Genomic DNA, 17521 nt, shown 5'->3' with positions numbered 1-17521 from the left:
GCAGAACCTCGATGCTCTGCATGACCACCTTGCTACTATCTACCCAGGCATGCGTGCACCTTCCTTTAGGTGCACTGATGCAGATAAGGGCAAAGGACTCATTCTGCACTACTACTCAGAGAGAGAAGGACTTCAGGATATTGTCATCGGAATCATTAAAACAGTAGCTCAACAAATACATGGCACTGAAATTGACATGAAGGTAATGATCAGTAATGGAGACACCACTAAATAGAGATGGCAGAATATTAAAAATGATGCTCAGTGAATTTACCTTTAATTCTTACAGCTAGTGGACCTCACCAGAGGCATATATAAACCATAACACTGGCATCACCAGAAGTCTATGCTTGGCCTTGGAATGCAAGGATATACAGGAATACAGGCTATTTTTTCCCCTTTGTCTCAGCAGATTTTTCTTTTTATACATTGCTTAATTTAGTTTGCATTCTCTGTGAGCACACAGTAGCTGAGAAGCAGGAGGATATGTGACTGGCTAAGCTGTGTCCTTCAAAATACAAAAAAAAAAAAAAAAATACCCTCCATAACATGGACAGTCAAATTCTATGATAATATAAAATTAGATATTATATTACTGTGCATTGTTTCCTTGTGGCTTTGTTGTGTTTGTTTTTTTTTTGTCTATCCCTGAAATGTCATTGGAATATCTTATTTTGTGAACTAAAAGTTTTGCTTTTAAAAAAAAATTAGATTACTTGTTGAAAGAAACCAGGTTTCATACTTTAAAAAGGTGTTGCTATTGATAACACAGATTGTTAGGTTTAGGTGAGAATTTCAAGATATGAATACAATCTTATATAATGAAGAGCAAATATGCTAATTAGACTGGACGGTGGAATGACCTTCTGGATGACCTTCCGAATGACCAGTGGGTGGGGCCGCAGGGCCACGAGGCAGCCGGCCTGCCAGGGCCGAGCCCCAGCCCCTTGCATGAATTTCATGCATCGGGCCTCTCGTTATGCAATAAAGAGAACCATCATTTTTCTATATTTAATCCAGACAGTCTCTCCCAGTGAGCTGCTTTTTGTGTGCTCAGCATATTCAGCCCAAAGAGCCATTTTTCAGTGGCCCCACATTTGAGAAAAGTGGGGAGAGGAATACCCTATTTCAGCCCTATTTTTTAATGTATCTTAACCAACTTGGAATTGTAATTTTATATACTTGCCAATTGATGGGTAAAAAAATGACATTGCATGTATTTTTAACTATGTGCTTCTATTATTTTATTTTTGTCTGCAAATATTATTTTTAACATGTTAAATAATACAACGTGTATAGTTTGTAGATATTCATTATAGGAGTGTGCCAGGCTGAGATGCTAAGCGCACCAGGATAAGAGATTGCTTTTCCTCCAATTCTACCAGAGTCTGTACAGGCTAATAGGGGACTGGTAACAGAGTCACAATTTTACTGTGAATAATTATTCAGTCTTCAAATTTCATAAATAAATGTCCAGATAATGTTTTCTATTTTAGGCATGTGTAGCATTTGCACACATTAAATTTTTAAAATTAACCCTCTAAATGCAATTCTCAAAACCAGTTTCTTAGGTACTTAGGCCTTTTTAAATAAGTTGAAATGCAGACAATTAAGACTATTTTTCCCTTTGACATCCAGGTTATTCAGCAAAGAAATGAAGAATGTGATCATACTCAATTTTTAATTGAAGAAAAGGAGTCTAAAGAAGAAGATTTTTATGAAGATCTTGACAGATTTGAAGAAAATGGTACCCAGGACTCACGCATCAGCCCCTATACTTTCTGCAAAGCTTTTCCTTTCCACATAATATTTGACCGGGACCTAGTGGTCACTCAATGTGGCAATGCCATATACAGAGTGCTTCCCCAGGTAAACGACATCCTGCTTCTTCGGGGACTGAGACAAAAGGCCATAAAGGTGCTATTGTTACATGAGAACATTTATTTATGTACCTTTCTACTGTGTATTAGGTGATGTGCAGCACATCATACATTACATAAATTGTTTAAATGTGAGCGTAGTATATTTAAACATAATGCTACCTTTCCTACAACAGGTTTTTTCTTTTATTTTTCTGTTAAAAGCAGGGCAAGTGCTGCCCTGGCTGGGTTTGCTCAGTGGTTAGAGTGTCAGCTGGTGGCCTGAAGGGTGAAAGGTCTTGGGTTTGATTTCTGGTCAAGGGCACATACCTTAGTTGTAATTTCATCCCCACCCCAGTCTGGGCGTGTGTGGGAGGCAACCAAGTGATGTATCTTTCAAGTGAATGTTTCTCTCTCTTTCTCTCTCTCTCTCTTTCTTTCTCTCTCTCTCCTTTCCTCCCTTCCTTCTACTCTTTCTAAAAATCAGAGGAGAAGATATCCTTACATGAGGATTAAAAAAATAAAGACAGGACAAGTGGGAATGCTATACTTTTTAAAAATGAGATAGCGGATCAACTTTCACTTATTAGTTCATTGAATAAATATTCATTGGATGTCTACTATCTGAAAATAGTGTTCAAAATCAACATTTGACATTTTGAGGGAAAATAAGAGAATTAAAAAAACACTAAAACGACAGAGCTTATCATGGGACTTGGTCAAAAAAAGTGTCAAAGGACAACAGTTGAGGCGATGATGAGAATCTGTGTTTGATTGACATTATTCTGACCCATTTGTAAAATCCTTCCTTTCTACCCTACCAGCTTTTGGAGTTGTACATGACATGTATCCAGAAATATTTTTTCACTTGTAATTAAAGAGCCTTAATAGTCCAGTGTTAGCCCAAATGGGATCAGGCATAAACCTATAAACCCAAAAGCCTGGGCTCTTACAGTGGCTCTGAATCTCCCTCGTTTTGAGCTGAGGTGTGTTACCTGGCCGGTCTCTGCCCTTGTCCTTTAGAAGCAATCAATAACTGTTTCCTGTTATTATTATTAACCATTTCTTGATAAACTGTATTTGATGATGGTCTTGATATTTAAATTTCATTTTAAGCCACTGGCATTTAATAGGTCATGCTACATTTTCAAAGAGAAATGTCCATTCTCCACTGAAAATACTTCTCTTATTTCTATGAGCTTATATTTTAATAGTAGTCATCTGAATCCATATTAGGTTTTATGTTCATGAAACTATTTGATGTCCATTTAATCACCGAGTTGCATAGGTCAAGATATGAGTCCATAGTTGAGGTAACGTTCCTACAAAATAATATATTTCTGTGCTTATATGTAATTGAGCTGATTAACCTGGTAATATAAAATAAACTTTGTTTTAAATAAGTGTTCTTTTTCTTTTTATCTACATTTTAGCTCCAGCCTGGCACTTGCAGCCTTTTGTCTGTCTTCTCTCTGGTCCGTCCTCATATTGACATTAGTTTCCATGGGATCCTTTCACACATCAATACGGTTTTCGTATTGAGAAGCAAGGTAAGCAAGATATTGTTTTATTAAATGTGAGTAAGTAAGGTGTGTTACATACTAGAAGTGTTCTGCGGGGGGGCGGGGGGGCGAGGGGGGGGAAGTAGCTACTATGCCATTCTAGAAGATGGAGGAGGTATAGTGAGATCAGAAGCAAACCTCAAAAGGAGTCCTATTTCAAAGGCGACACTGTTGATGTTTTATTTTCCCAAGGGGCAATGGGACTCTGTCACCGTCAGAATTAACAAAAGTAAGTGTTGAGAATGCCTCGATGGGACAACCCCGCTTCACATATTACACCAACATCTTTTAGTCCCAGTATAGCTACGAAGTCCTATTTTAGAAGTCAGAAGAACTGATAAAGACTTTTTTTAAAACTTTACCCACTTCCTTAAAGTATCTGTTATTCTTGGTTCCATTTTTGTGATGGAAATAGGAGTGATAAAATATTCATTCAGTTGATACTTTGGGATTGATAGAGCAAAGGTATCCTGAAGTACACACTTCGTCCTTCTTACAGCCTTCCCAAAGGTCCTGTGTACATATACTTTATGTATTTGGAATTATTCCCAGTTGCTCTGTGAATGCAGGGGTGAGAGGCTTTTTTTTTTTTTTTTTTTTTTTTTGAGACAGGGTATTATATTGTAGCCATACTGGAAAATCAGAAATAATCATGGGAGCTTTAAATAAATATGTGAATAATAGTATACCTACTGGCTTTCTGTGCTCAGAGAGAATTAATTCAGTTTTTTTGCAGTGTTTGTAAGGGAACCACTATGCTTATGCCCTGGCAGAACTCTGGTGAAATCCCTCCCTTGTTCTAATTGGTGCACTTATTCTCCCTTAGGGTTTGGTGGGAAATGAGGTTTATGTGTCTTTCCTTTTGCTGAATTGTTAGGTAGGGAGAAAGGCACTAGTTAACAGTTATGTCTTGCCTTTTCAAGGAAGGATTGTTGGATGTAGAGAAATTAGAATGTGAAGATGAACTGACTGGGACTGAGATCAGCTGCTTACGTCTCAAGGGTCAAATGATCTACTTACCTGAAGCAGACAGCATACTTTTTCTGTGTTCACCAAGGTAATGCTTTTTAGATTAATTATAATGCATATACTGGTAAGAACCCATCTTTAGCTAACAAAGGATTTCAATAGCATTTTATTCAATCATGTCTACATATTCTGAAGTGTAAGTCGATTTTATAGTGTACCTCTCAATAACAAAGATGTCATTTAACATTCGTAATAAACTCAGATGAAATCATGTATTCTATTTTATTTTCCATGTCTTAAACAATTTGCTGAGTGTTTCTGCCATTAGATCATCCTACAGCTATTCTGCAGTTAGCTAATTCTATAGCTTTGTGCCTTCCAAAGGGGCATCAAGCAGAAAAGTAATTTCAAAAGCATCTAATATTATGGCATAAATAGTGGGTATATATGGTTCCAAAAATGCCTTTAAAATTGTTTCTGGATTTGAACTATTTTATATTTAAAATATTTAGTTACTTTAATTAAGATAAACTACTGAAACTACTATAATATTAAGTTGAAATTTATATTATTTGTAATGAACATCACGGGGAAGTAAACCTGTGGGTTGGTGTTTTCCTATTTTGATAAAGCATTTTACTAAAAGATGCTTGGGAATTCAGAATACAAAGACAAATAAAAATTTGCTTTAGAACAACAGAAAAAGAACTGTGGAACTTTTCGTTAGGTTATATTCTGTGTATTTATAGCTTTCTATACCCCAACTGTATGCACATGGATTAGTAATACATTCAAGGAAGCATGTTTTGGTGGGTTGTTGGTTAAAACTTTAAAAAATATATATTTTATTGATTTTTTACAGATAGGAAGGGAGATGGATAGAGAGTTAGAAACATCGATCAGCTGCCTCCTGCACACTCCCCACTGGGTATGTGGCCACAACCAAGGTACATGCCCTTGACTGGAATCAAACCTGGGACCCTTGAGTCCGCAGGTCGACGCTCTATCCACTGAGCCAAACCGGTTAGGGCTGTTGGTTAAAACTTTTATTTAAAGTCTACCATGATCATTTTTTAAATTTAAAGATACTATCAAAATTTCTGAAAATTCTAATAAATTTTGTAACAATTTATTTTAATCCTATGTAATAAAAGAGCAATATGCAAATTAACCATCCCTCTGCTACACCCACAAGCCACTCCCACCAGCCAATCAGGAGTGAGTATGCAAATTAACCCAAACAAGATGGCTGCGGCCACAGAGTGAGCAGGGGGCTTGGGTTTCCCCAGCAATAGAGGAAGCCAAGCTTTCCATACACCCTGGCAGGCCCAGGCCTCCACTCAAGGCTACAAAGTTTCAATTATAGAAGATAAATAAATCCCAGATACCAGGGCCTCTGCTTGGGTCACCAGGGGGCGGGGCTGGCCTGCAAACCACCACAGGCCCCTCGTCCAGGCCACTCCACACCCCAAAGGAACCCCCACCCTGATCTGAGACACCCTTCAGGGCAAACCAGCTGGGCCCCCACTCGTGCACCAGGCCTCTATTCTATTTAATAAAAGAGTAATATGCAAAATGACCATCACTCCAACACACAAGATGGCTGACCCCATGTGGACACAAGATGGCCTCCACAAGATGGCCAGCAGGGGAGGGTAGTTGGGAGGGACCAGGCCTGCAAGGGAGTGCAGTTGGGGGCGATAAAGTCTGCAGGGGAGGGCAGGTAGGGGTGACCAGGCCAGCAGAGGAGGGAAGTTGGGGGTAACTGGGCCTGCAGGGAAGGGCAGTTGTGGGGGACCCAGGCCTTCAGGAGAGAACAGTTGCAGGGGGACCAGGCCTGTAAGGGAGAGCAGTTAGGGATGACCAGGCCTGGAGGGGAGGGCAGTTAGGGGCAAACAGGCTGGCAGGGGAGCAGTTAGGCATCAATCAGGCTGGCAGGGGAGTGGTTAGGGGGTGATCAGGCTGGCAGGCAGAGTGGTAAGGGGCAATCAGGAAGGCAGGCAGGCGAGCAGTTGGGAGCCAGCAGTCCTGGTTGTGAGAGGGATGTCCGACTGCCTGTTTAAATGGGCAGTCGGACATCCCTCGAAGGGTCCCAGATTGGAGAGGGTGCAGGCTGGGCTGAGGGACACACACCCCCATGCACGAATTTTGTACACTGGACCTCTAGTATATTAATATGCTATTGAAGGCTAAGTAAGATTAATGATGATTCCCGCCCCCCCCCCCCCGCCCCTCGAGAATATATACCATGAAAATAAAAAAAGACTTTCCTGGCTGTGTGTCTCAGTGGTTGAGCATCCATCCATGAACCAAGAGGTCACTGGGTTCATTCCTGGTCAGGGCACATGCTCGGGTTGTGAGTTTGATCCCCAGTTGGGGGCATATGGGAGGCAACCGATTGATGTTTCTCATCCATGTTTCTATTTCTCTATCCCTTTTCCTTCCTCTCCCTAAAATTATCAATAAAAACAGATTTTAAAAAAGACAAAACTAGGGAACATAAACTTTATCTTTTTATTAACAACTTTCATTGGTCTAATTATATATTTATCTGCTATCAATATTGTTTTTTTCTTCTGCCTCTTTCCAAGTAGAGCTTTTGTAGTCTGAGAGCTTCTCAATAGGAACAGTTTCTATTCATAGTGAGAAAGGTTTCTATGGAAACAGAAGCAGACAATTTGGAGTCTATTTCTTAACTACCATCTGCAGAAATTGGTTGCATAGTGACACACATGCAGATTGTTATGTGGTACCAGTCCCTGTGTGAAGAAAGACGTACTCACCTTGAACTTTAAGAAAGAGATCAACTAAGAGCAGTTTTACTTCTAAAATAATTTCAAAAGAATTAGTTGAAATTTAGAAAAAATGTTGATAGTTTGTCAAAATAATAAATATTTTTTAAAATAAATGAGACATAATTTGTTTTTAAACTCAGTCTGAACATTCATAACCATTCATTTTTTAAATATGTTTTTATTGATTTCAGAGGAGAAAGGAGCGGGAGAGAGAGATAGAAACATCAATGATGAGAGAATCATTGATCGGCTGCCCCTGCACACCCCCTTACTGGGATCGAGCCCGCAACCTGGGTATGTGCCCTTGACCAGAATCGAACCTGGGACCTTTCAGTCTGCAAGCTGACACTCTGTCCACTGAGCCAAACCAGCTAGGGCCATAACCATTCATTTTTATTTTAAGCTTATAATCTTTTTTTTTCTTTCTCTGCTTATGGGCAGACCTATACCAGTTATCAGATTATCTGGCCTCTTTTCAGAGAGGTCTATTTCTGCAAGTGAGTTTCACTTACATATCCATTTCAACAAAATCTAAAGAGACCATGTGCTTCATTAGTAAACTTTTTGATCATTTTATAATCTCTATGTTGGCATGCTAATTTTTGCTTTTAAATATGGACATTTCTGCTGAAAATGTATTCTAGGGGGACATTTTAGCAATCCTTACTTCTTCAGTAAAATCTCAATTATGTCATCTTAGAGAAATTATTATTGTGAATTTCCAAAAGTAATTACTTTGCATTTAAAGAATTCATACCAATAATGTAACCCTAAGACATTTTAACCAAAGATTAAATTTTTTTAAGAAAAATTTTTAAAAAGCTACTTTTCATTTACCAGATCTTCACTGAATCAATAAATATCATGTTGTTTCTAAAAATGACTTAAGTTGCAAAGATGCATAAAATTCAGCAATTTATATACTGATTCAAATAAATGAGAAAAACTAGTCAAAGAAAATAAGAGCAGTACAAGAAATTAGAATCAGAAGTAAGAGTAGCATATAAAAATACATGTCAGAAGGCCATCTATAATAATAAAAGTGTAATATGTTAATTAGACCTGACGTCCTTCCAGATGAAGCCGCGGTGGTGGGGGCCGAGCCCTTTGCATGAATTTCGTGCATCGGGCCTCTAGTAAATACATAAAATACTTGTAGAAGATGGGTCATAAATCTGGTTGTAAACTTTTAATCATCATGTCTGAAAGGGAAAAAGCAACCAGTCACAGGAGTCGCAGAACCCATAGGAAGAAACGAACAAGTTTCTCAGAAGAAGCACACATATCCCTGTTAAAGAGAGTAAGGATCAATTTTTTTCATCTCTTGATAATGAGGGAAAATGTGATAATAAATCACAGCCTTGTGTTAAATACTTGAGCAGGTTGCATAGGGCAAATGTCTACATTATTTTTCAATTTAGGCTAATAGCATTAAAACTGCAATTTGGCAAAAATGCATTTTAAATTCACTGCTCTGTGGTAGATTGTGAAATCTCTAGAAGAATGAATAATGATTCTTTGTATAATTCTCTAGTTTTTTTTTTTTCTCTTCAACCTGAGAAGCTTTAGAATTGTTAGGAGATGGCAGGAGTATACTCCCTGACAGCAATCAACATGGGCATTGTCACGTGGGTGAGTTGGAATGATTGTGCCTCATTTCTCTGTCTAACAGTGTGATGAATCTGGACGATTTGACGAGGAGAGGCCTGTATCTCAGTGACATCCCTCTGCACGATGCCACACGGGACCTCGTTCTTTTGGGAGAACAATTCAGAGAGGAATACAAACTGACCCAGGAGCTGGAAATTCTGACAGACAGACTGCAGCTCACATTAAGAGCACTGGAAGATGAAAAGAAAAAGACAGACACGTAAGCCTGTAACCTTGCACGACTGCTAGGTATACTGTGATTCTGTTACAGTGAAGATTAATAGTCAGACTAACAAGGCAGGAGAGCCCTTGTAGCTCCAGAGTAGTAGATAAACTCTCCCACATCACTTAAAATGAAATTATGCATACAGAAATAAATCAGTCTCCACGGTGGTCGGAATATGTCTTCTATTTTTACAATTCAAGCTGAAAGAATAAATGCCAATACATCTCTCTGAAAATCATGACAATAATTCAAGATGTGTAAAATCCAACTATCATTCATTCTTTCCTTTATATAAGAAATATGTTTTGAGCATCCTCTGTGTGCCAAGGGCTGGCCAAGTTCTGAGGGTTAACTGCACACAGAACTTAGAGTTGGCCATTATAGTTTAAAAGATTTCTTTTCTTGGACTAAATTATTTTAGAGCTCGACTGATATGAATCTGACAGATTGTAATGTCCTCTGTAATGACAACAATTATATCTGTAAAGGCAAACATTATCCAAAAAAATGGAAGTATAAAACTATAATTATTTTTCTATGAATGGTAGATGAAATTAAGAAATTTTGGGCAAGTAGCATTAAAGTAGTAGTTTGTTTTCAGTAATTCATTTAAATACACATCAGGCATACTACTTGGCCTTGCTTGCATATACTAATGGAAGGCACTACGTCACTGATGTTCATAAGATATTTTACCCAGGGCCTTGTATGTTCATTTTTAATGTTTATATAACAGGAAGATATCTTGTTGGAGAATTGAACTCCTCTGTTTTACTTCCATAAGAGCTGTTTCACTCTACCTGAGCACTTAGAATCTTGGTAACAGCATCCCTTTCTATGCTTTTTTTTTTTTTGCATTGATAAATGTGTAGTTGCCCATGGATGGATGCTGTGCCCACACATAGAAACATCAGTTAGCTATATTTATTCATAGCATGGATGAAACAGAGAATGCCATTTAATGCTTGTATTTTTCCACAGCTTCTTAATTCATTGTCTTGGCCCTTGTATAATGCAGGTGAAAGCTGTGTTTATTTATTTATTTTTTTTAGACCACTTAACATCCTCACAGTCCTAAACCGAACCCCTTAATCTATTCAGGTATTTTGAAAAATTCAGAAAATATATGAGACAGACAGTTCACATTCCTTCCACTGCTTGAAAAACAACTCAAACTGTATGTTTTATTGGTCTGTGGTACAACTTTATCCACGAAAAACATCAAATTTTGTGGAGCACGTAAGACAATGCTTAGGACAAAGATTCTAAGTCAAGTTAGTATTCTGCTCTGGCTGTTATATTTGAAAACCACCCAGGTTTAGTGTTTTTATTTTTTATAGACATTTGTTTCTCAAGGTGATTTAATTATAAACCCTTTACTATTTCTTTTCTTTAAAGCCAAGTAGTTCTACTCTTCACATTTAATATTCAAATATAGCTTCAAAATAGTTTATGAAATTGTCCCTGTTTGAAAGTTTAAAATGAAAGACTGGGGAAATGCCATGTAAGCTAGGAAAAACAATGCGAGCTCAGCTCCATGCTGTACATTCAATGTAGCACTTGATGCCCTGTGACTGCAGAGACGAAAAAGCAAGGAGGCTTCCTTTTTCCCTCTGAGCCCTCATGCCGGGAGCCCTCAGACTCCCTGGTTTCTGTTTCTTTCCCATGAATTCATCAGAGATCATCCTTCTCCTGTTGTGTCTCCCACACTTGTCCCCTCAGCAGGGTCCCTGAGGCCATTGTCGCAGTCTCAGTATTGACTAGAGAAACAAAATATTTTCTTGTCTAGACCAAGGTTCACATGTATCGCCAGTTTCTTCCACAGAAGAGTGAGGGATGAAGGCGACTGGAGAGAGATCTGCTCCTCTCAGTACGGCTTGACAACAGCGGAAATCAGTTTCTCATTCCAGAGAGAGAAGCTGCTCCTGGTGTTGTGCTAGTCCTACCGTGTTTTCAGGGCTGGCCGTGACAACTTCCATACGGCGACTCTCCGAACAGCAGAGTCAGAACACAGGACTGGAAATGAAAACCGACTTTTCTTTATCTGGTCTAGTGTTTGTTTGGCTTATTTTGATTTGCTTTGAATTGGTTTGGCCTTGGGGAATTGTATGTACTTAAAAGTCAAACAAATGATTTATACTGTCTGTATGTCTTGGTTTGACATAAAAACAGCTAACATTTGATGCTAGTTGTAGAGGTTTCCCTATAAGAATCCAGGCCTTTACAGAGCAAATGATATCAGTGTTCTTTGAAATGGTCAATAGAAGCACTACACCTAGTCCCAGCATTCCTTACCACGGCTTTTTCCTAATCCCACTGAACAGGTTGCTGTACTCCGTCCTTCCTCAATCTGTTGCCAATGAGCTGAGACACAAGCGTCCTGTGCCTGCTAAAAGATATGACAATGTGACCATCCTCTTCAGTGGCATCGTGGGCTTCAACGCATTCTGTAGCAAGCATGCCTCTGGGGAAGGGGCCATGAAGATTGTCAACCTCCTCAACGACCTCTACACCAGATTTGACACACTGACTGATTCCCGGAAAAATCCGTTTGTGTATAAGGCAAGTCCTGACCTTATGGTGATGCAGTGCTGTCAGACCCTGCCCTCTAGGGGACTCCATTCAGTTCTCTGACTATAGCCTCCATAGATAGGAAGCCTCCATGTGTCCCATACTTACCATTATCTTAAATAATCACCTCTTGCTATAAAGCAAGCATGGAAAACTCAAAGGCTAACACGGGCCAAATAAACGAGGCCTGTGGCCCATGGGTCACGAGTTTGACATGCTTGCTATAAAGAATTCTCTTTCTTGTAACCAAAATGCATGGAGCAGATGATTTCCCAGTTAAAACGTAATGTTCAACAGCTTTTTGGCACTCACATGAACAAATTTGAGCACACGTGATATAAACATAGCATTCGTTTTCATGCTCTGTACGAGACATTCTTGCTGAAATGTATACTAGTAAATGCTTTGTACGGCAAAGAAGTCCTGGAGCGTGAGACGTGTGCGGCAAGTTTAGACAGCATAAACCTGAAGATAAACATTCATGCGGCATTTCTGCCCTTGGTTTCAATGAGAAGCAATGATAATATTGGAAAAATGAAGTCAGTGGAATATTGCTTCGTAAAGGAAAGAATGTTAACTAAACCACCCACAGGCATCTAGAGTAATATAAGTGCCACGAGAACTATTTATTTTATAGTCGTTTTCTGAGCTTCAGTGTAACAGTTGGTGAGCAAATCATACAAATAAATGGTTAAGGGCCGTGATAAATCATTGACCTTCAGGCAGTGGCTCTTGTGCCATTAAACTCTCGCTGCTTGGGCGTGTTTGGGGGGGAGAGGAAAAAAGGCAATATGTTGTTTTACTGAATTATAAGGGTATCTGAGTTGCGACACCAGGACTTACAAGAGGAAAAATAATGCTGTGGCTACTCCTGCCTGTAATCAAAGACCTCAAATGCCATGTGTGTAAATTTCAATTAATGACAAAGTTTCAGGTTGTTGTTGTTAAAGTTTTTACAGAACTAAGAGGGAGGAGAGTTTAAAGTTACGGATAGCCTTGGACAAGTAATTTTTTGTATGGGAATAGCAAATGACACAGTCATATTCATGCTAACCAATAAACATCTAACTGCCTGTGCTACATTAGGTGGAGACTGTTGGCGATAAGTATATGACAGTGAGTGGTTTACCAGAGCCGTGCATCCACCATGCACGGTCCATTTGCCACCTGGCCTTGGACATGATGGAAATTGCTGGCCAGGTTCAAGTAGATGGTGAATCTGTTCAGGTTAGTACATAAAATAGATACCACACTAGTGGCATGGACTTCTGTAGACAACCGATTCGTATTCTTGATCAGTCACAAATTATGTACAAGGACGGCTATCTTCACAGCAAAGACTGAAATATTTTAAAGAATGCATTGTATTACATTTTTTCATAGAGATGGCACATCTCTCCACTTACCTGAAATTACTTTGTCTGCCCCGTGTACTGACAGTTATGAGAATGAGATAAAACCTCCTGTCCTTTCTGTTTTTTGTGTTTTTTTCGTTTTTCTTAAAATCTCTTTCTTGTGTCTCATAAGTTGCCAGAGTCACATCTTTGAAATCTTAAGTCTTTAGAAAGGGAATGTTTCTCTTGGAAGACGGATTTTGTGAGGGTTTTTATTTTTGTCTGTAATACATTTGGAGTTTTTGTAGGGAATTCTTATGATGTTTGTACAGTGACTCTATATTATTCTGTAATACAAAATAAATAACTATTAGTGTGTTAGTGATTAAAGTTACTGAAGCAAAGCTTTGATTTCCGCAGATAACAATAGGGATACACACTGGAGAGGTAGTCACAGGGGTCATAGGCCAGAGGATGCCTCGCTACTGTCTTTTTGGAAATACTGTCAACCTCACCAGCAGAACAGAAACCACTGGAGAAAAAGGAAAAATAAACGTGTCTGAATATACGTACAGGTAAGAAGAGAACTCGTCTGGGTATTTACTGATTTGAAAGGAAAATGTCTGTTTGCATGTGGGTTTCACTTTCTGAGTGAATTTTTTACCTTTAAGCAGTTATCACCTTCACTCTTAGGACTGTTTAATTTGTATTTGAGAAGATTGCATCATTATTCTCACTTTAAGTGTTTTCATATCATCTCAGAAATTCCAGATATGATCATTGCTCCTAAAATCTTGAACTACCTTTAAGCACAGTTTTAGTGTGTGGTCCTTGCTGTCTCTGTAACTTTGGTACATGCCACTTTCTCTCTCCATGCAACTATATTCCCTAATTCTCTCCCTACTCTCTGTCCGATGTCTTTCAGATGTCTTATGACACCAGAAAATTCAGACCCACAGTTCCTCTTGGAGCACAGAGGCCCAGTGTCCATGAAGGGCAAGAAAGAACCAATGCAAGTTTGGTTTCTATCCAGAAAAAATACAGGGACAGAGGTATGACTAATCAGATGCTAATTATTTTTTTTCAAGACAGTTTATAAAAATGGGGAGGTAAATCTTAATCACTGAAAACATATTTCATTTGAAAATAATTCTTGTTTCCAGAATTGAACTTTTAAGTAAAGCAGCCAAAATACTGCACTATCAATGAGCCAGTTAGAAAATAAATACAGGATGTCCTCCAAAAATGTACACACACTTTAACCGCTGATAGCTCAATTTTGAAAATGAAATGTATTTTAATAAACACTGTCTTTATAATTATTCAAAATCTGTGTATACATTTTTGGGGACACCCTATACTTCTTAAGGGATACTTTATGGTTGCTGGCTTTTGAAATTAAAACCAAAATCACTGGATGGAGAAGACCTGTTTTTTTGTTCTTCCTCTGTCAACTGGCTCAAACACAACTGAAATGAGTGGGCTGTGAGGGGAATCCCCTGGCCTTGTTTCCTCAACTCAGAGAGGAAGGGAGAGGGAGAGGGAGAGAAACATCAATGATGAGAGAGAATCATTGATTGGCTGCCTCCTGAATGCCCCCCACTGGGGATGGAGATCGCAACCTGGGCATGTGCCCTGACGGGGAATCAAACAGTGACCTCCTGGTTCATAGGTCGATGCTCACCACTGAGCCGATCAACTGGGCAACCATGAGGTTTTAGATCCTTCTAAGGGCCAAGGATCTCCCTGTGGAGTGTTTGGGGGGAATCTTTGGCAATTCTGGTCCCTTGGGTGTTTTACTTACAGAGAAGAGTGATTTATAATTTTCCAGAATATAAATGATTTTGTAGGGAAGCTTTAGGTTTGTGCTAGCGCTGTTGTCCTCCGGCCAGAACCCACGTGCTGGAGTGGACCTCAGAACACTGGCCCCAGAGCTGAAATCCATGACTGCCAGTGAGCTTGCGCACATGCAGGTCAAGCCCAGCCTTTCCCACTCACAGTGTGTGGCATGAGAAATTAGTTGGACACTCTGCTCCCCTATTGATGTATTGGTTCTGTAGAAGGGGTGAGACCACTTGATTACATTTATTTTCCTGTATGTATACATCCCCTGAAAATGCTTTTAGCGTATAACAAGTCCTGAAAGGAATGGAATGCCAAGTTTTAAAATATTTATCTTTATCCTCTTTCAGCTGTTTTTACTTTAAATAATTTACTTCTGGGTTGGCATGCTTACTGATGTTTTCTGATAAGTTTAACTGTACCTCAAGTGTTGGTCCTTGCAGTTGGGTGGCCCTCTTTCACCCAGAGTTATGGCAGGAATGCTTAGAAAAACAGTAGACAGGAATGCAGGTCCCACTCTTATAGAAAACAATTTTTTTTTGAGGGATACTGTCAACTTTATTATCACTAAAAACAAATCCCTTGTGTCTTCCACTTCCCAAGGAAACAAACCAGGATGACAACTGAATCTTGGACTGCAGGAGGAAGACTGGGATTAGGTTCTGGTTATCCCCTAACATACGGCAAGCCTAGGAGCCATTGTTACCTACGGATACAAATTCTTGTTTTGTCTTTTTCAATGATCCCAAGCCTTTATCTTAGGTATATCTTTCACTACTCATTACTCAACTTTAGCTCTGCTTTGGATTCTTTTCAAAGTTTAATACATTATCTAAAGTTCGGCTTTAGATGTGGATGATATGTGCTTCACGTGTCTTAAATCTACTACAAGTATTATACAACATGGTAATTTGTAAGTAGTAAGCACCCAATACATATTTGTTGAATTTAGTTAAATGAAACTGAACAGTATTTGGCCTTGTGTATACAGATCATGGTTGACCAAATCTGTTTCATGCTTCATATATAAGTATATGTATATTTTAATGACTATAACATATAACAAACTTTATATCATGATGGTGTATAGCATCTATAGGAATCATTTTCTAAAGGAGTGGATTGTAAGTTTTAGGGGAAAAAAAGTGATTTATTTTCAGACTCCCAAAGTAAGGATTAGTATATCATGCTAAGAAAATAGGGACTATTTTGAAGTGTGTCAATTTCCCTTCAGAAATACAGAACACACATGTCTGTTGTTAAAATATTTGGTTGCTCATTCAAATCATGTGGCAATTACAATTCCTGTAAAATGCTATTGTTTGTATTGTATGTCTTGTATTAAACCTCATTAAGTACACACAGTGGTCACAGAAAGCTGCACTCTTCCCCAGTGAGCTACTACATTAGCTTGGGATACAGGTTCAGGACTCTAACCACTTCCAAGAATAAAGCTGGGACACTCGGTCAATCAGAGCCATTCCTGGCCTTTTATTCTCAGAAATGAACTTCTTTTTCTTAGTGTAGAAGGATGTGATTATATCTAGGGCATCATGTTCAGATAACTTAGTTTAATTGCAACATAGAATGCATTCCTATTGGAATAATTGGCCTGTTCTTAAATGTCTCCATAATTTATTAATATCTATCTTTACAAATTATAGTGCAACTACTTTTGTGTAAAAATGTTTGTCTTTAAATTTAGTATTTCATATCAACACATCAATACATGTATAGATGTTCCATGTTAATGTGTAAAAGAATCTGCAATAAATTATTTTTTCCACTTGTCTCTCGACAGTTTTTACATCAACAAACATGATATGGATGTTGTCATTTTATTAATGCTATTTTTGTACATACATTTTATTATTTTACCTATTATAAATGTAAAATCAATTTAGACTCATTGCTCTTATAAAGTTTAACGCTCCTCTTAAATAGGCATATTCTAAAATGCGATTTTTCTTTAAAACTGACAAAATGACAGAAATAAGACTAGATCTGGCAAGGGGGGTAAAGGAGGGAAGGAATATAGAGATTAATATGCAACGACAGCAGCTCTTGAAGTGCTCACAGTCTTTTAGGAATGAAAGACACATATACAAATAATAAAAAATATGTGATATTCGTAGTGATAAAACATACTCAAGATAAGGAAAAGACGACATAGAGAAGGAGAGAGGAGAGGGAGGACAGGGTGGGGTGAGAATAGGAGAAGATAAGGAGGCCAGTTGGATTTTATGGTGCTCTAGTTTAAAGATGAATTAGTGCCATGGAAGTAAGAACCTGCATCTCTTCTTAGCTGTGGATGAATAAGGGGCCACATACTAAACTTGACAAGCTCAGGGAAGGCATGGCAGGCCTTATAAATTCAGAGACTGAAATTAACCAATAGGATGGTTTGAACATAAAAATTCCTACCTAAAGGCAGGGCATGGAGGGTAGTCACGTCTTAGGCCTGTAGCTTCTTTGACAAAGGTCTGTCTTTATCTAAGTGAACCTGTATACTCTGTTTTTGCATCTAAGATAACATACCTTTGAAATGTCAGAGTAATCTTTTCCTGATCCTTGGGGCACACCCACCTCACCAGGGCAAGAGGCCACAGAACCCCTCATTGTTATCTTGTTCCCAGAATACCACTCCCATGTGCTGTAAATGTTCATTGTTAAGTATCCTATACCCACCATGTAAAGAAGTATTTGTCTCTCT

General features: G+C 38.6%; 1 protein-coding gene across 1 annotated transcript in view; it reads left to right on the top strand.

Moving 5' to 3' along the window:
• GUCY1B1 (guanylate cyclase 1 soluble subunit beta 1) overlaps window positions 1-16598 on the top strand; it is a 44116-nt gene extending 27518 nt beyond the window's left edge. Inside the window, exons 5-14 of the mRNA XM_080677059.1 lie at window positions 5-202; window positions 1639-1869; window positions 3293-3409; window positions 4345-4478; window positions 8858-9055; window positions 11386-11623; window positions 12719-12859; window positions 13387-13541; window positions 13892-14018; window positions 15412-16598. Of these exons, the coding sequence (XP_080533185.1) occupies window positions 5-202; window positions 1639-1869; window positions 3293-3409; window positions 4345-4478; window positions 8858-9055; window positions 11386-11623; window positions 12719-12859; window positions 13387-13541; window positions 13892-14018; window positions 15412-15435 (1563 nt within the window). The 3' untranslated portion in view covers window positions 15436-16598. The remainder of the gene's footprint in view (window positions 1-4; window positions 203-1638; window positions 1870-3292; window positions 3410-4344; window positions 4479-8857; window positions 9056-11385; window positions 11624-12718; window positions 12860-13386; window positions 13542-13891; window positions 14019-15411) is intronic.
• Window positions 16599-17521: the final 923 nt, after the last annotated feature.

Source organism: Plecotus auritus (genome assembly GCF_963455305.1).
Source record: "Plecotus auritus genome assembly, chromosome: 6".
Classification (NCBI taxonomy): Eukaryota; Metazoa; Chordata; class Mammalia; order Chiroptera; family Vespertilionidae; genus Plecotus; species Plecotus auritus.
The sequence above is the reverse complement of the archived record's forward strand: the minus strand, read 5'-3'. Positions and strand labels throughout refer to the sequence as shown.